This window comes from Tursiops truncatus, chromosome 9 (assembly GCF_011762595.2).
Source record: "Tursiops truncatus isolate mTurTru1 chromosome 9, mTurTru1.mat.Y, whole genome shotgun sequence".
Classification (NCBI taxonomy): Eukaryota; Metazoa; Chordata; class Mammalia; order Artiodactyla; family Delphinidae; genus Tursiops; species Tursiops truncatus.
This window is the reverse complement of record NC_047042.1, coordinates 25,788,866-25,809,606: the sequence shown is the minus strand read 5'-3', so window position 1 is coordinate 25,809,606 and position 20,741 is coordinate 25,788,866. Positions and strand designations below refer to the sequence as shown.

The window sequence follows — 20,741 nt, the reverse complement described above, 5'->3', positions numbered from 1 at the left end:
TTTGGACATACGATATTTTTGTATGGCATCCTAGAAGTGGAACTGCTGAGTTACATGGTAAGTTTCTTAACTATTTAAGAAACTGCCAAATAGTTTTCCAAGGTGAAGGTACCATGTTGCATTCTCACCAGCAGTGTGTAAGGATTCCACTTTCTCCATGTCATTGTCAACACTTGGTAATGTCTGTCTTTTGGGGTGAGTGTGGATGATATCTCATGGTTATTTTTAGCTTGCATTTTCCTCATGACTTATGATAATGAGCATATTTTTAGGTTTATAAGCAAAGCATACGTATTCTTCGGTGAAATATGTATTAAGAAATTTTGCCCATATTTATTTGGGTTGTTTGTCCTCATAGAGAGTTGTAAGAGTTCTTTATATATTTGGATGCGTCTTTTATAAGATACATGGCATGCATATATTTCCTTCTAATCTGTGTTTTGTCTTTTTATTTTCTTAAAGGTGTATTTTAATGAAAAGTTTTAACATTTTAATGGAATTCAATTTATTGATTTTGTTTGTTTGTGAACCTTGCTGTTCTTGATAATGTATTAAGAACTATCCCAAGGTCAAAATGTTTTCTCTTGTGTTTTATACCAGAAGCTTTAAACATTCAGGTCAGTGACCTGTTTTGTGCTGTTTTTTGTATATGGTATGAGGCTGAGATCCAGGTTCATTTTTTTGAAGCACTAATGGATATCTAATTGTACAAGCACCTTTTGTTAAAAAAATGTCCCCCATTGAATTGCCTTGGTATCTTTGTCAAAAATCAATCTACCATTAATACGAGAATTTATTTGTAGATTCTCAATTCTGTACTGTTTGAATATATGCCTAACTGTTACACTCCTTTGCTTACTATATAGCTTTATATTACGTTTTGAAATCTGGTAGTGGAAGTCCTCCAACTTTTTTTTTCAAAATTGTTTTGGCTCTTCTTGATCCTTTTAACTTCCATATTTTTTTAGTACCAACTTACTGGGATTATGATAGAGGTTGCATTGAAATTATAGATCAATTTGGAGAGAATTGCTCTCTTACCAACATTGAATCTTCTAATTCATGAACATGTAATACCTCTTCATTTACTGAGATATCCTTTCATTTTTTTCAGTAACGTTTTATAGTTTTCAGTGTACAAAACTAGCATTTCATTTGCTAAATGTCTCCAAAATTATTTTATTCTTCTTGATGCTATTGAGAATGCAGTTGTTTTCTTAATTTCAATTTTGGACTATTCATTGCCATTTTATAGAAATACATGTGATTTTTGTATATTGACCTTTTGGCTTATAATCTTGCTAGTGTTTTTAGTTCTAATAGTTTTTTGTGGAGTTCTTAGGATTTTCTACATGCAAGATTATGTTATCTGCAAGTAAAGACAGTTTTACTTGTTCCATTCCAATAGGGATAAGTTTCATTTTTGTCCTTATTGCAATTGCTAAAAGTGTGGTACAATATTGAACAGAGTAGTGAGAGCAGACATCCCTGCTTTGTTCCTAAAGAACATTAGTGACTCGTTGTGACAACAATGCAGGAACTGTACCACCTGCCATAGAATTCCTTCGTCTCTTCCCATTTAATACTCACTGGAAGGAGTTTTATTGGCCTAAAATTTTAAAAATCTGAGCAGAAGTATTTAAGAACAGCTTTAAAAGCAAACAATAGCTAGTCAGACTTTCCGCTTCCTTTTGTGAATCAATGGAGATCTCAAATCCTGGCAATATGAATAGGCATTGAGTGAATTATGTTTTCATTTTTGGAAGAGGATAGGGAGTTTACATACATGCATACATACGTATATACACAGCAGATAAACCCTCATACTCACTATGGTTTATATTTCAATAATTTTTTTAATGGAAATGATTACATTTGTGATAATTGCCTTATTTACATAGTTTGGTCAGTCCATTATGTTGTCCCAATATGCAACCAAAGAAATTATGTATGCAGAATCCTAAGAAAGCAAATGAAAATCTTAAATATGTTAAAAAGATATGAAAATAATTATACTGTTTACTTTGCACTTGCATATTTTCTGTTCACTTTTGAAATTGAAAGTATAACCATTTCCACCAAATACTGATATCATTCTCCTCCTTTTTTTCTTACTTATGAGTGTTTACAGAGAAAATCCACAAACTTAGAGGTGACTTAGATAGATATGTGTATTCAGACTTTAGATGGAACCTTCTAGGTGGTAAGAATAGTTCTATATATCTTACCCAGTATTTCTCAAAGATATGATCAGCAAATTAGTTTAAAAAAATACCCCCATGTTCCATAGAATATGTTCCATAGTCAATAAAAATACTGAAACAAAAATTTAGCAACCTTTTTTTTTTTTTTTGCGGTACGCAGGCGTCTCACTGCTGTGGCCTCTCCCATTGCGGAGCACAGGCTCCGGATGCGCAGGTTCAGCGGCCATGGCTCACGGGTCCAGCCGCTCCGCGGCATGTGGGTTCTTCCCGGACCGAGGCACGAACCCGTGTCCCCTGCATCGGCAGGCGGACTCTCAACCACTGAGCCACCAGGGAAGCCATAGCTACCTTTTTTAACTGTTACATTTACTTGAAAATTTTTCAAATAATATAGGATTACAGAAAGTAGAGTTATGATAAACAAAGACCTATCTTTCACTTGCCCACTGTAAAAAAATAAATAGTTCATATTGAATATAGATTCAACCTTAACCTAGCTATGAGGCAGATACGGGAAGAGCCTGTGGCGACCACTCTGCTTCGAAAAATTTGCAAGACACTTGAAGAAGTGGAGCTAATACATAGGAAGCAATGAATACATGAGACTATCTAATGAAAATTAAAATATGGCACAAACCACGGGTACATGTTTGTACACGTACAATTTTTGCACTGCATATCTTCATTTGCTCAAAGAATTTTATCAATGGGATGTAGAGAACACATCTTTCCCCTTTTTCTCATGAAGATTTTCATTTCTTTTTCCTCTTTTAGAGATCTATAAGGGAAACCTCCCATCTGGCTTTCAGCTACCAGTAGCTAAATGGCTAAATGCATGTATCATTTTCAACTGTGTTCTTTGTATGTATACGTAAAATGAGCGTGTGTGGGTGTGTGTGTTGTGTATGTGTAGATAGCTGGATGGACGGATGGATGGATAGACAGATAGATAGAGCTATCGATCCTCAGTAAATTATGGTAGTAGTGAAAAATATAAAGATGAAAATAAAAGCCATCGTAATTTGACAACTTATATTCTCTTTCCTTTTTATCTTGTTTATACCCATGTACACACACCGTAAAAGTTAGGAGTATATTGTAAAGTAGTTTACATATGTATTTTTAATATAGTGTAAATTGCCTAACAAAGACATTTACCTGTTACATCAAAAGTTCTTCGTAAACAAATTTAATTACTTGTTTTTATCATGTTTGTAGATATTTAATCATCTACATCAACCATTCCTCAATTGTTGGACATTTGTGCTGCCTTCCCCTTTTCAGGATTATAAACGATACCACAATACTGCAGTGAAAAAATGCTGCCATGATATTTATTATTTCCTTAAAATATATAGGCCACATGGGGGTTCTACTTAGGAAAAGCGTAAACAACCAGCTGTGGAAGGCCAACATTTTAGTATCAAAAGGTTGGACTTCCCCTGGTTCTTGAAGGAAGATATGATTGACTTGGTTGAATAATTTCCTCGACTTGGAGGAAACTCAAACCCAGCTGCTCAGGGATAAGCAGAAATTGTACTTGATCCCCTTGATAAAGGGGGCGGTTTGGCTAGGGGTCCTTATATCCACCAGAGTAGGGAGGGGATCTTATGGTTAGACCATTTAAGACCCTGCTAATTTGAGCAGTTCATGAGGCAGCACATAATACTGAGTCTTAATTTTAGGCCTTAGACCGTAATTAGTGCTGTTTTTTTCTTTTCAATGACTTTATCATTGCAGGAAGACAGATTATTTTTGTTTGGGTTTTTCTTTATTTTTTTTTCCATTTTGTTTTGATAGAACACAGAGTACATAAAAGGAACCAAAGTTAGGGCCAGATCATGGTGGACCAGACAAGTAAAGAATCTGAATTTAATTTGATAGGTGGTATGGGTATCATTGAAATCATTGAAGCATGATTTTGTCTTGTTTGCTTCAAAGCTGAATTCTGAAAGAAACTTAACCATAATCAAATAAGTTGCACCAGGTGATCAAATAAAAATGTTTGATCACTTTTATTTGAGACTGCACTGCTGTCCTCACATGTGGTATATAAAATAAAAGGGAACTGAGGCAAAAATGTGGTGAACTCTGCTCCATGCAGTTGATATAAATTATAGCTGACATACACTTAACATGCCTCCGATGTTATTTACATGAACACTTCACGAGAAAACTTTTTTTTAAGGCCAAGCCTTAGAAAGTTAAAACAATTTTGTCATATCTTCTGTTTCTTGTGGGACACGAAGAAAAAGTGTCACTGTCCATTTGGGAACATGTGTGTTCCATAGTAACTGCTGCAAGTTCTGGGAAACTGAACAGATTCTGCCAAGGTGCCTTGGCCCCCAAATTTCTCCCTCCCCATTCAGGATGGCTTTTCCTCTTTCATTCTTAGCAACGGTCCAAATTATGTATGACATAATTTCTTGCAAGCCTCTCAAATTATTTTTAGGAATAAACAAAGTATACAACTATAGAAATAAAATACTATTTGGACTGAATCTCTTCTAAAATCACAGTTTCTTCCTGGTACATCTTAGTGAAAGCTTGTGTGCATTTCCTTAGTGACAAAGGAAGTATCTAGTGTCAGGACTAGTTCCTCATTCACATCATCACTTCTCCTGACATCTGTCAAGATAAATATTGCTTGTGGAAGTGTGTTCCTGCTAAGGAAGTGACATTATAGGCTATGCTTCTAACTGGAGATAGAGGAACGTATTTTTCTGTTTTTCTTAATAAAGCAAAATTAAAGGAAGTAATAATTGATTCTGTGAGGATACGGTGAAGACATTCAAGATATTTAACCTACAGGTTAAGGAGAATAAATTGGTGATGCTAATGTTAAATATAAGGGTATAAATGTAAAATGTATATGAATGGGCCATGGAAAGTAGGTAATAAGAAATGAGATTAAGTTAAAGGAGAAAGGATTTATACTGATCTTCTAGAATATTTTCTTGACAATTAGAGCGATGAGCAAAGTTATATAGAAAGAACAAGGACGTGGGACTCAAGAAGATAATGGGCTCTAATATTAGCTTTTTTACTTGCTAGCCAACCTAGGCAAGTTTCTAACCTTCCTTAGTCTCAGCTGCTTTGTCCTGAAATGGTATGGATAGTAACTAACATGAAAAGTTATAGAGATGATTAAAAAACACAGAAATTAGTATAAGACAAATAGGAGAAACTCTAGAAATGTTAGTTACTTTCTTTTTCCTTCTATCCCTGAAGATGATAGTGAAGAGATTAGGAACAAATAATATATTAAATATAAAATAATATTGGCACAAGGTAGAGACACCAAATAGAATTCATTGGTTTCAAGTCATATATTTTGAGACATCTGACAACTAAAAGTTCAATAAATCTGATGTAGTAGAAAACTAGATGAAAATAAATAAAAGCAGCTCACTTTTTGTTTAAAGCACAATTTCAGTGGAATGTTTATTCTTAGCCTGGTCACCTAACAACATATAACGTTTCTTCTCCATTACAGATAGTAGTAACAGTTTTTTTAAATAGGGTAATGAATATAACCAAATTAATTTTATTAAATAACTCTTTAGTGAAAAATATTCCCTGACATATACTGGACAGTAGAAGCTGTTGAACTTCATTGAATACCTCCTTCACCAAAAGCAAATTGATTTCGATGAGTGCAGGTTTAGCCTGGAGCACAAAAATAATACGGACACCTAGATTTTATTTACAGTATCCCTAAAGTGACTCAGCAAATTCAGAACCCTTCTCTCCAAATCAGTTTCTCAACTACTCCCCCAAATAGTGGTAATTATAATATTATTATGGTACCAGGCCTGTATATACTTTCTTCTATATAGATTTGTATACTAAGGTATGTAAGTATTGACTACTTATTCATTTAACAGATATGTATATGCCATTCATCTTTTTAACACAAATGGTAAAACACAAAAATGATAAAATCTGTAATACTTAAAAAGTAACACTTTCATCTTTGTAATGTCTGATAAAGATATAAACAAGTCATAGACATTTATGCATCAATAGAAAAATGGAAATTATATTGATAAAATGAGCACAGTCTGTCCCAACTGATCAGTTACAGCTTCAGATTAAATGGTACAGTATAATCTGCAAACGGCCTAAGCCAGAAATGTTTCCTCTCCTCATTACTGACTGAGAGATACTGACTCCCCAGCATTTTTTATATCTTGGTAGTTTCTCCTTTTAATGGCCTGATTGTGATGTCTCTCATCACTCTCCCCTCTGCAACTGAATGAGAAAGGGAAGGGCTGGTTATGCTGCTCCCAAAACCACCCTTTCTGATTCCAAACCAGGTTCCCTGGCCCTAACCCAACAGGAGACTCATCACTAAGCCACTTATTTATTTGGACTAAGAGTTTGGGCTCCGCTTTAGCATTGCCATATATTAGGTGTTGTCTTGAGCACATAACCTCACAAAACTTTATTTTATTTGTGTAAAATAGAGGGTTTCTTGTTTGTTCTTTTACTTTTAAGATTCATTGAGTTAATATACTTTTACAGACATTTTCTAAGAACAGAATACAATGCGAATTTATTATTTTTAACATCACTGTCACTGATGCATCAGCCCCGCTTGGGGAAAATTAGGCATTTCAATTTTCATCCATTCATTATTCATTCAGTTATATATTTAGTGCAGCCTAGATGCCATGTACTTGCTACATATATTATACCATAACCCCAGCATTGCAGAACTGATACACAAATCTCTTCCTCTTCATTTATGAAGGGCAAAATGTTATCTATTCATGGCCTATTTTCCCTTTATCTCCTTGTTTTTTTTTCTTACAGTGCCCTCTAAGTCCATCCTCTATAGCTGCTCAATCACTGTGGTAGCTACTATAAACATAAAATGTTCCACAGGTTTTGCTGCCAAGATAAGGTCCCTATATATTTTGTGCAGAGAATACAACTTTCATCTTCGTATTAATTTTCTATTGATGCATAACAAGTTACCACAAGTTTAATGGCTTAAAACAACACACACTTAGTATCTCACAGTTTTCATGGTTCAAGAAATTAAGCATGGACTGGGTGCCCTGGTAAGGATCCCACAAAGCTGCAATCTATGTGTTGGCCAGGCTGTATTTTGTTCTAGAGCTTGGGGATCTTCTTGCAGGGTCACGAGATTGTTGGCAGAATTCAGTTCCTCCAAGTTGTGGCACTAAGTTCCCCATTTTCTGGCAGGCTGTCAGCTGCGGACCACTCTTAGCATCTGCGGGGCCCACTCAGTCCCCCTCACACATCCCAGTTTACTTTTCTCAAGGCCAGCAGAAGATTCATTCTAGTCTGCTGAGATGGAGTCTTACATAGTATAATCATGGTGGTGACTATCACATCACCTTTGTCAGGTCCTATTGGTTAAAAACAAGTCACAGGTACATGGACTCAAAGAGTGTGGTTTATACAGAAATAATTCACTGCGAGTCAATAGTGTATGTCTGCACAGTCTATTATGTTCAGAAGTACAAAAGGAACAGTTAATACTCTATTTTGAATTAGGATATTATTTTTCTTCCTACTATCTTTTGTTTAAGTAAAACTATCATTTGGGAAAGCACATCATAGCTTTACCCTAAAATAAATGTAAACTATTTTCTTTCCGGTGACATCATAGGGTTACATAAGCATCTCCCAGTACAATGTTTTTCTTTAACACATGTAGTAGATGACCCTACCCCAAGTCCTGGCCTGCCATCAATGAGATCAGCATCTAAACAAGTCAGTATTAAAGCCATATCTATAAATTGACCCTATTTTCTCACTTCATAGCATCCACTTTCATATCAAAGAATCAGTTCATTTTGGACCCTAAGTACTGCTAAATGGAATAATTTTTTATTTAGATATAGTTGACATATAATATTATATTACTTTCAGGTATACCTCATAATGATTCAGTATTTGTATATATTGGGAAATAATCATCACGCTAATTCTATTAACATCCATCACCAAACACAGTTACAAATTTTTTTTTCTTGTGATAAAAGCTTTTAAGATCTACTCTCTCAGCAACTTTCAAACATGTAATATTGTGTTATTAATATAGTCACCATGCTGTACATTACATCCCCATGACTTAATTTATTTTATAGCTAGATATTTGTACTTTTAACCCCCTTCACTTATTTTGCATGCCCTCCCACCCCCTGCCTCTGGCAACTGCCATCTGTTCTCTGTATCTCTGAGTTTGATTGTTTTGTTTTTTTGGTTTTCTGTTTGTTTTAAGATTCCACATATAAGTAATGCCATGTAGTATTTGTCTTTCTCTGTCCGACTTACTTAGTACAGTGCCCTCTAAGTCCATCCATGTTGTTGCAAATGGCAAGATTTCCTTCTTTCTTATGGCTGAATAATATTCCATTGTGTATATATACCACATAGTCTTTATCCATTCATCTATAAATAGACAAGATATAGTTTGCTTCCATATCTTGGCTGTTGTAAATAATGCTGAAGTGAACACGGGGGTGCATGTGTCTATTCAAGTTAGTGTTTTCATTTTCTTCAGATAAATACCCAGAAATGGAGTTGCTGTATCATATTTAATTTTTAATTTTATGAGGAACCTCCATACTGTTTTCCATGATGGCTGCACCAATTTACATTTCCACCAACCGTGCACAAGGGTTCCCTTTTCTCCACACCCTCACCGGCACTTGTTATTTCTTGTCTTTGACGATAGCCAGTGTAACAGGTGTGAGGTGAAATCTCATTGTGAGTTACATTTCCCTTATGATTAGTGATTTTGAGCACCTTTTCATGTACCTGTTGACCATCTGTATGTCCTCTTTGGAAAAATGTCTGTTCAGATCTTCTGCCCATTTTTCAATCAGATTGTTTTTATTTTTGTTATTGAATTGTATGCATTCTTTATATATTTTGCATATTAACCCCTTACCAACTGTATGATTTGCAAATATTTTCTCCCATTCAGTAGGTTGCTTTTTCATTTCATTGATGGTTTCCTTTGCTGTACAGATGCCTTTTAGTCTGATGTAGTCCCATTTATTTATTTTTGATTTTGGTTGCCTTTTGCTTTTGGTGTCAGTCCAAAAAATCATTGCCAAGGTCAGTATCAAGAAGCTTACCACATGTGTTTTCTTCCAAGAATTTTATGGTTTCATTCAACTCTCTGATCCATTTTGAGTTAATTTTTATGTATGGTGTAAGATAATGGTCCAATTTCATTCTTTTGTGTGTAGCTGTCCAGCTTCCCCAACACCATTCACTGAAGAGCCTGTCCTTTCCCCATTGTGTATTCTTGGCTCCTTTGTTGTAATTCACCATGTTTGTCTGGGTTTATTTCTGGGCTCTCTCTTCTGTTCCATTAGTCTATGTCTGTTCTTATGCCAATGCCATACTGTTTCAATTACTATAGCTTTGTAATATTGCTTGAAAATTAGCATGATGCTTCCAGGGAATAAATTTATTTTAATTGCCTTTTATAGGAGTATCGTGCAAACCCCTCAGATTTTGTCTTTATGCTTGTAGCTTTGCAATTGACTTATATAAGCTAAAATAAAGAAAAAAATCCTTATCTTATTGTGTGAATGAAATGTGCATTTATGATGTGGAAGTCCTGAGAACTACTCTTCATGAGAATTATTTCTGAAGCATTTCAGGAAGAGGAAATCCTATGCCCTTTTAGTAAAAATACTTTATCAGTACATACATCATCTGCCATTTGAAAGATGTTGCTCAACAAATCCAAAATACCAGTGTCTTTTGATGTATATCCATGACTTATCTTCCTTATTTCCCATGGCAATGGCCATTTCAGTCTTATGGCAGGCCAATTTGGACCCATCTCATCCAGTATGATGTAAGTGTGAATACCATTTTATACATGCTATGAATCCCATGCAACAGTTTTGCCTTAACATTATTCAAACTACAATAGAAAAGACAAGTGGTGAACTTTTGTTCGTGGAAATGTGAAATACGATGTTCACTTCAAATTCTTCATGTATGTTTACATATTTAAGACTAGGAAAAAGGATGTTATACAGCAGTTGGCTGGATTAGAAAAAGTTAATGGGAATAGATGAGTTTGTAATTTGCATGCCCAGACTTAGAGTTGGATTGTATTTGGCATGAACGTGGTGTTGCCATTTTGATGTTTCTGGAAACAGTCAAGTAGGGATTGCTAATAAGGCAATTGATATACTTTGTTATATTTGTAGAAATGTTTTTCTTATAGTGAGCGAAAGTAAGTAAAGTTAAAAAACAAATAGTGAAATATTCTTTAGGTCTTCGTATTCAAGTATTAATGAATTAATGTACCATTTGATAAGACATGCAAAGGAAATGATTATGGACTTCTAATATAATTTGGTTTATTTTCCTAAATATTTACTTGGATAATTGATAACATTAGTCGGTGCAAGAGTGTAAAACTATATTTTCACAGCCTTATGCAGGAATATAATTAACAAGAACTATAAAAATAGATTTAATTGAACTATCCTTTGGAGACTTTTTCATTATCCTTAGTACTTCATTAGCATTAATATGTATAGAGACAATCTTCTTCTTCAGCCCAACTAATGACATGACTAACCTATGCAGTGTATCTTCTTTCTGTAATAACTTTATTATGAATAATAAACTCTATTGATTTAAAGACTACTATTCATAAGATAGTGTGTTCACTGATAAAAATTTTGCTTTTCCTTGATGCTTAGATGTAGAACATGATAGTATTGAAATGAGACAAGTATTTTAGTTTTGTCCACACTTAATGCTCTAATTATAACATCATAATATTTTCATGTTATTTTAATAATAGAAATGACATTTTTGTAAGACTTTAAAATATCAGAGCTTTTAATGTAACATGTTAATAAACATGTAAAATTAAAGTAGATTTAAACTGCAAATTTAAATGCAAATGTGAAGATTTTTCCTTAGTATGCTCATGTTTATTTTATGCACAGCTTATTTTTAAATTTTTTTATTTCAGCTTTGTCAAGGTATAATGGACTTATAAAATTATAAGATATTTAAAGTGTACATCGTGGTGATTTGATTTATGAATACATTGTGTATGAGACTAAGTTCTACTTTCTTGGCAGATTTAAGATTCCATGCTTTCACTGCAGGGGGCGTGGGTTCAATCCCTGGTCAGAAAACTAAGATCCCGCGTGCTGCGCGGTGTGGCCAATAAATAAATAAATAAGAAATAAAATACAGTGTTAGCAACTATAGTCACCAGTCAGACCTTTTCCAACTTATAGCTAAAACTGTATACCCTTTTACCTATTTCCCCCATCTCCAACCTCTGGCAACCACTCTCTATGAGTTTGACTTTTTTTCCCCACATATAAGTGATACCATGCAGTATTTGTCCTTCTCTGTCTGGCTTATATCCCTGAGCATAATGCCCTCAAGGTCCATGCATGTTGTCCCAAAGGGCAGGATTTCCTTCTTTTGCATGGCTGAACGGTATTCTATTGTATATATGTACCACATCTTTTTCCAGTCATCCATCAATGGATACTTATATTGTTTCCATTTCTTGGCTACTGTGAGTATTGCTGTAGTGAACGTGGGAGTACAGATATCTCTTCAATATCCTGTTTTCATTTCCTTCAGATATATACCTAGAAGTGGGATACATGGATCATTTGGTAGTTCTTTTTTTAATTTTTTGAGAAACTACCTTACTGTTTTTCATAGTGGCTGTACCAATTTACATTCCCACTAACAATGCACAAAACTGTTTTTCATAGTGGCTGTACCAATTTACATTCCCACTAACAATGCACAAGCGTTCACTTTTCTCCACATCCTTGCCAATGCTTGTTGTTTTTTCTTGGTAAAAGCCATTCTAACAGGTGTGTAGTCACATCTCACTGTCGCTTTGATTTGTATTTCCCTGATAGTGATTTTGAACACCTTTACTTCTACCTGTTGGCCATTTGTATGTCTTCTTTGGAAAAATGTCTATACATTTCCTCTGCCCATTTTTTCGATCAGACTGTTTATTTTTTTTGTTATTGAATTGTATGAATTCTCTATATAGTAATATACATTTTCATATCAACACCTTATCAGAAATATATTTGCAAATATTTTCTCCTATTCCGAAGGTTGCCTTTTCATTTTGATGGTATCCTTTAAGTCCCTTAATCTACCTTCATTCTTTTTCATGCTTTTTTCTTTTTACTCCTCTACTTGGATGGATTCCACTGCCCTGTCAGATTCACTGATCCTTTCTTTCAGTTCTCTAGTCTGCTGTTGAACTGGCCTACGAACTTTGCAGTTCAGTTACTGTATTCTTCAGCTCTGTAATTTCTGTTTGGTATGTCCTTATATTTTCTGTTTGTTGAAATTTACGCTTTGTTCAGGCATTGTTCTCCTACCTTGGTGAGCATCTTTATGACCATTATTTTAAACTTTTTATAAGTAAATAACCTATCTCTATTTCATTAAGATCTGTTTCTAGACTTTTATCTTGTTCTTTTATTTGGAACATATTCCTCTGTTTCTTCATTTTCCTTGACTCTCTGTGTTGGTTTCTGCACACTGGATAAAACAGCCACCTCTCCCAATCTTGGTGGAGTGGTCTCGTGTAGGAGATAAACATTATCATTCCGCCTAGCCCAAACTCTTGATTGTCTATCAAACCTATGTGATTGTACAAGCTGCCTTCTTTGTTCTCAACAGCTCCAAGCAGTTGAGGGTATGCCAGGACCTGTTTTGATGTGGGTATTTTCTCATTCACCCCACGTGTAGGAGTTGCTCAGCTAGTTTCTGGATTGTTTCCAGTGGGAATTGCTCCATGTATAGCTGTATATTTCAATGTATCCATGAGACAAGGTGAGTTCAGGAGCCTCCTATGCTGCCATCCTGGACCAGAACTTTAGAACTGACTACATAATAGTATACTGATCCTATAATTATAAAATACATACACTTGAAAACACCAATGCATTTATTTATTTATTTATTTATTTTAAACATCTTTATTGGAGTATAATTGCTTTACAATGGTGTGTTAGTTTCTGCTTTATAACAAAGTGAATCAGTTATATATATACATATGTTCCCATATCTCTTCCCTCTTGTGTCTCCCTCCTTCCCACCCTCCCTATCCCACCCCTCTAGGTGGTCACAAACCACCGAGCTGATCTCCCTGTGCTATGCGGCTGCTTCCCACTAGCTATCTATTTTACGTTTGGTAGTGTGTATATGTCCATGCCACTCTCTCACTTTGTCACAGCTTACCCTTCCCCCTCCCCATCTCCTCAAGTCCATTCTCTAGTAGGTCTATGTCTTTATTCCCGTCTTGCCCCTAGTAGGTAAGTCAGAAAGAGAAAAACAAATACCGTATGCTAACACATATATATGGATTCTAAGAAAAAAAAAAGGTCAATGCATTTAAATCCTAAGGTTCATCCTAAGGTTATCAAGATACAGTAATACATTTTCTTAGTGATTTTGTTACTTTTATGATAGAACTTCTCTTTTTTATAAATATTTCCTATATATTTTAATGGATTTCAGAAATTCAGATTTCCCTATGAGACTTCCTTAACCACATTTATGCTTATATGGTGTGAAGTTACTCTAACTTTTTGTGATCTCTTTTCCTAAAGCTCCTATGTTCATTATAGTAACTGTTGGCCTCTCTACTCTGCCATACTGTGAACTCAAGAGCAAGACCAGTGTATTTTCATGGCATCTAACTGAGGAAGCATTTTAGCAATGTTTCTAGATGGACTAGAAGCAGAGAAGAAAATAAGTTTATGTTGATAAAAATTTGTAAAAGTTGAAAACAAGGATAATATAAATACCAGTTATCAAGGAACATTTAGATTTAAGCATTTCAGTTAAAAATTAATGTTGCTTCTTGAGTTTATCAACTCTTTTATTGGCATTCTGCTTTTTAGATTTGAGCTGAGGTGTTTTATCTTTATAGAAGTGTCTTTATTCATTTTATCTGCATTCAATACATAAAATATCAAAGTTTCCACGGTGGTGCAGTGGTTGAGAGTCCGCCTGCCAATGCAGGGGACGGGGGTTCGTGCCCCGGTCCAGGAGGATCCCACGTGCCGCGGAGCGGCTAGGCCTGTGAGCCATGGCCGCTGAGCCTGTGCGTCTGGAGCCTGTGCTCCACAATGGGAGAGGCCACAACAGTGAGAGGCCCACGTACCTCAAAAAAAAAAAAAACAACTATATAAGCGTTAAATCAAAATGTCCAGATTTAAATTCTTAGAAATTGTGTAAGTTAAATTTGTACTTGTGACATCCAAAGTAGGATACAAGCAACTATTGTAAAATAAACAAAAATGTTACCTTTCCTGGGTTGTTATTTTCTACCTTGCTTTTTCTTTCACAGATTTTTAATATTTCTATGGTACTTTACTGTATACGTGAAAAACAGTGGGAGCCACCATAGCAACATCAACAAGAGGAAAAGTAATTGTTGAAAATTTACTATATGCCTGAGTAGTTTCTATATACAGTTGACCCTTGAACAACAAGAGTTTGAACTGCATAGGTCCACTTATATGCAGATTTTTTCAATAGTAAATACTGCAGTACTATCCAATCCATGGTTGGTTGAATCCAGGGTTATGGAACCGAGTATACAGACGAACCTTGTCTACGGAAGACTGCTATAAGTTATATGAGGATTTTCGTCTGCACAGAGGGTCAGCACCCCTAATCCCCATGTTGTTCAGTGGTCAACTGTATATCAAATATCATTTCTCATAGTATTTTCATGGCTATATATTACTCCCATTTTACTAAAGACACTGAAGCTTATAAAGTATATTTAGAAAGTTTTGAATTCACTAGCATGAAACTGTATTTTACAAAATTAAATAATTATTGTGTCATGCTACTTTATGAAGATAGATAAGATTGTAATTTCCTATCACACATCCTATACTACAGGGTTTTAGAATGTACTCGGTCACTAAAAATCAAATGACACGAAGGACCCAGCTACTTAATCCTCAAGACAATGTCATCTACAGAATGAAACTATAATCAAATTTTTAAAAATAGTCACATGTTAATTAATAGATTTTGAAGTTCTACTTTTCAGCTATACCTTTACAAGGTATAACAATTCTCTTTGTAGATTCTAAGCGTATGGCTGCACCATATATTGTATAGTGCTGAAATTATTTTTATGAGCTACATTTATATTCTAATTTTTAAGCTTAAAAAGAAATAAGTGGGACTTCCCTGGTGGCGCAGTGGTTAAGACTCTGCGCTCCCAATGCAGGAGGCCAGGGTTCGAGCCCTGCTCAGAGAACTAGATCCCACGTGAATACTGCAACTAAGAGTTCGCATGCCACAACTAAGGAGCTGGTGAGCTGCAACTAAGGAGCCCACTAGCTGCAACAAAGGAGCTGGCAAGCCACAACTAAGGAGCTCTTGAGCTGCAACTAAGAAGCCCACCTGCTGCAACTAAGGAGCCCATGTGCCACAACTAAGGAGCTGGCAAGCCACAACTAAGGAGCCCGCCTGCCGCAACTAAGACCTGGCAAAACCAAATAAATAAAATAAGTAAAATTTAAAAATTAAAAAAAGAAAGAAGTAAGACCCATGCCACAAGCACTCTATATACTCCACTATAGTCTAGCATAAATTATGATAGATTTTGATATAAGGCAAGGTCTTGAAACTATGGCTTTACACTAAGGAAATCTCATGAATCATTTTTTGGGATCTCAGACTGACCATGTCTTAAAATTGATATGGTTATACTGACTACTTAGAAATTCAGTATCTGTGTGGGTTTTATGAGATCTTTAATAAGTGAGGAACTACAACTTGTGAGTGATTCAACCATGGAAAGTGAAACCAAACCTTAGATTAAGAATCTAGTTTTATTTTTTTGGATAAATTCCATGGAATAACCCTTTAAATATGACCAACTATTTTTAAGTCCTCATTTTGTAATTTCTAAAATGTCTTAGTACACTAAAAAAAGAAAAAAACTAGGCTAACCTAATTGAATGAAGAGTGGCTAATAACTTTTCTTCGTCTTCTACCCTTTATTAGTATCTATCTGATGTCTTACTGTAGAATCAGTCCTGGTGAATCTTTAAAGGCTAATGTCTAAGAAGTCAACCATCTCTATCCAGGCTTAGTTGAGACTAAAAATCATATAGTAGATGATAGTCTTCATTCATCCAGTTATGTTCAGCTTGTATCATCAATTAATCTCTACAAAGAACAGTAACAGTGAACCAAGAAACTTGTGACAGAAAAGGTCCACAAGTGGGGCCAGAGAGAGCTAGTATCTTACTTAACTCTGACCCTTGACAACCCCTTGTAGAAGAACACAGTTAATTTGTTTCACTTTTGTTTTTGTTTTGAGGCTAAATCATTTTTCAGAACACTTGCTCTACTGTAAAAGTAGGTCTGGGGGGTAAGGATGGAGGTGGGGGTACTAGGGAAAGAGAGGGAGAAGAGAGGGGAAAAACAAGGATGGAAAGATGGAAGGGAAGGGGGGGAAGAAAAGGAAAGACGAAATTCATTTGGAAGTATCACATCACCTAGAAATAAGAAACAGTATTTTTCCAAAATATATCCCTACTAGATAAATGAAGAAGGGGTCCATAATTCCGCTACTACTTGTTGAATGTTTGGACTGTGTTGATGCTGACTCCAGGGATGGTTTCTGAAGAGTTAAGTAGGAAGGGAACAGGATTTGGAAGAGAGCTGGCTTTTAATTTTGGAGATTTTGAAAGAGTTGAAAATGGCACTTCAATCACTGAATGGAATGAAGTTTATTTTAAAGAGATAATTGTGTCTTCAGTAAAGGAGAATTCTGCTTTCTTTTAGTGCTTTCATTTTAAAATCTTAACATTTGTAACAAAAATATATCTGGTGCTGTAAACACTAGCTAATTTTTAGATTATTTTTTTAAAAAGATAAAATATCAACAGTTTATTTCTGTCTCAGTTAGATTTCTCACAATAATCATTCTCCATCTTTCTTCCATGTGGCTAATTACAGAAAAATCTGTTCTGTGGAATAAGGAACAGTTTACTCAGTTGCTCATCAATCAAGAATGCTTTTATTGTCCCTGTACTAAGTGCCATTAATGCACAAACAGTATTAGTTTATGAGTTAAGGCTGAAATATGAATAATAATTCATAAGTTATGATCGTGTTTTCACTTTATCAGTTGCAGTCATTTATATGTTTAGATTGTGTCTTCTCAATTTATGATAGCCATTAGTATCTTTTTGTAAGTTAAATGCTCCTTGATTTCATAAATGAATTACATGCTGTGGAATTTCTTATACTGGGAACATCCTCATACAAAATTTTTATAAAATATCTGATCAAAATGGACAGAGCCTTATTATATTACTGAATATGGCTAAAATAAAAATTATTTGTTAATATCAGATTAATCATTATAGATCCGACCAAGATCTCAGAAAGTTCTCTTTCCTATCAACTATTATTGAAATCAGAATATTGTTCTTTTGATATTGGTATCCAGTTCCAATATTCATATTGTAGTTAACTTCTAGATACCAGAACCCATTTTTTGTGCACCTTATAACTTGTGATAATTATTGTTTCTTCTTAACTTATTGCTAATAATTTGCTAATTTTTCAATACAGGTAATGGATTAGGAATTAGAATTGTGGGTGGTAAAGAAATCCCCGGACATAGCGGAGAAATTGGAGCTTATATCGCCAACATTCTTCCTGGGGGAAGTGCAGAACAGACAGGGAAACTTGTAGAAGGTAAGAATAAGGATTTCAGAGTAAATTAAAATGAATGTGCTCATATTAAATATATCTTAATTTGATATGAAAGTTTTCGCTTCTTTTACTGTCTAGGAAAAACTCTCCTTATGGTTAATTATGTTATTTTGGTAGAGTAATATAAAAGATGATATGTCCATAGCTGTATTCATTTTATTTTCAGTTGCATTGTCCTTTTTGGCAGTTGGATTGCTATGGGAATATCTTATTTAAGAAACAGTAATTAGTCAAGATTTTTTACTGACTGGGGCAACATTATGTTTAAAAAAAACACATTGATTAAAAGGATTAGTGTTTCATAAACACCAGGAAAAATTATATTGAAATCAGAGCCATAAAAACATCACATGATTCAGTACATGGTAAAGTCAGGTCAGCAAACTATGGATGACCCACAAGCCAAATCCATCTGCTGCCTGTTTCTGTAAACATTGTTTCATTAGAACACAGCCAGGATTATTAATTTACATATTGAACACGGGTGTTTTCCCACTACAGTAGCAGAACTGCATTCACAACAGAGACTGTATGGTCTACAAAGCCTAAAATATATATATTCTCTCTGACCCTTTCAAGAAAAAAAATTGCCAACTCCTGTGCTAGGTACTATTCTATTCACCTCATTACATCATAAAGTATTTTAAAGTAATGAACTTTACAGATGTGTCTTATGGGCCATAAAATGATGTTTCTTTCAGTAAAAGGTTACAGCTTGATTCTCAAGATACACAATAATTTTCAGTCATTAATTAGACGATGTGATCATTTGCATTTTCCAAAACCTAACATAGATATAGTTTACAAGTTTTCAGTTAGATTGCTTACCACGAATATATTTATCATAAAGCAGCCTCAGTCTATCCTTCTATTTTTATCCTAAATTAAATGTTATTTAGAAAGCATTTTTCTGTCGTTTCATCGTTTAATAAAATGTTGCCTGTTATTGTTTGAAACTGAATTATGTTAAGATTATTCCCTGTCATTGTCTTAAATTAAATATATTGGAACCTACTGAAAAAAATCCCTAGATATTTTGATAGACAATTCGAATAAACACAAATTTGAGGCAGTATTTATTCATCACAGTGTTCTGCTGGAAGCAGCTTGCCCAACTCACTAAGAGATGTTTTGAATATCTCTTCCCAACTTCACACTCAGTACCATCACATTGTTAGCTTGAATTGGCCATGGTGACAGTATTTACAACATGAAAATAGGCAAATGCTATGAATCAGGCCTTTTTTGTCCATTTATTTGCCTGTTGATTTTCAGAATGCCAGTTGACCAGGACATCACCACATATATAACTGAAAGCATATTATTGAAAATATTCTAATGGTATTCATACAACAAGGAAAATTGGAGGTTTAGCCACATAGCTAAATGAAGGAAAAGACTATATGAATCAAGAAATAACCATTATGAGCAAACACTGGGTCTCTGTGAATTTTCTATGACTATAATCCTATCATGCCTAATGCTACTCTGTTGGTATTGCAGTCTAGTTAAGATACAGGAATTGAGGCCTGTTTGTAAGGATGGGAGTGATATGATTGCTTTCTAATAGCATACTTCAGAAAGAAATGAATATGCTATTTTTATTTTAAGATAAAATTTGCAACAGTAACTTTGCCTGATATAGTTGACAAAGATACTCGAATAATTTAAAGATAAAATTTCATACCCTTCTTTGTCCTTACACCATGAAAATCAGCAAATGCTACAAATCAGGATGATTTTTATGTACAATTTCAGTGAAGCACTCTGTGATGAAGTGATGCTCTTTGCATTTGGCAACTTATATGACCATTTTTAAGTTCATGCACCTAAATTAATAATAGATATAATACAAACCCATTCAAGAAAGGAAACTGAAATGAACCTAAAATTACATCTGTGATTTTATAAACTCAGAGACTGCCATTAAAGTCATCATCATTTTTGGAAATAATAGTTTTGCAGTTTGTTTCATTGGGTAAAGTGGGAAATCATTAAAAGCTGTGTGCATGTGACTTAAGATTTTACTTTTATTAATTGTATTATTTATTAATTCTCCCAAAGTTTTGCCAAGTGCTAAGCCAGGCCTCTCTATGACTATAGATCCTCTGATTATTAGAGTCCAGTTGTTACATAACTCACACATATAATTTGTTATTTATGATTTCCAGATTTACTTTATTTTCTCTTAAAACATAAATCTTTATTACAACTCTTGGTAGTATTTCTGTTAGACTCACGATGCTATCTTGACTGTCAATATCTAGATCCTGTTTTTGCCAGTACAACCCAGAATCTACAGTTGTCTACTGGGTTCTTCACCAGTCCAGAATCTCCCAGTCTTTGTGTTGGCTGTCTGGTGGAGAGAGGGTGAAGGGCACAAAACAGATGAGTTTTAAATTAGAAATTAAAATCTAAACTCAAAATAGCAAGTCCTACATGGAAATGTTTGCTGCCTGACGCGTCTCTTTCTGATTCATTTGCACTTAAATGGTGAGTGAGTTTTGCTCTCAATCTTGGAAAATTTTACTGAAGCAGCTCAGTGGTTGCATTTCTCCGTTACACGGTAAACACAGGAAGTCAGGGTTTGATGTTTGCTAATTCGTTGAAAGTGGATGTGATTTTCCTTAGTCTGGGCCTCCTCCACAATCAGGAAAACTGCCTTAAAAGATTTGCCTTGGGGGCTTCCCTGGTGGCGCAGTGGTTGAGAGTCCGCCTGCCGATGCAGGGGACGCGGGTTCGTGCCCCGGTCCG

The 20,741-nt window shown here is 34.8% G+C and overlaps 1 protein-coding gene across 1 annotated transcript in view; it reads left to right on the top strand.

Moving 5' to 3' along the window:
- PCLO (piccolo presynaptic cytomatrix protein) overlaps positions 1–20,741 on the top strand; it is an 89,837-nt gene that overhangs the window by 18,492 nt on the left and 50,604 nt on the right. Inside the window, exon 4 of the mRNA XM_033862780.2 lies at positions 17,844–17,969. Within this exon, the coding sequence (XP_033718671.2) occupies positions 17,844–17,969 (126 nt within the window). The remainder of the gene's footprint in view (positions 1–17,843; positions 17,970–20,741) is intronic.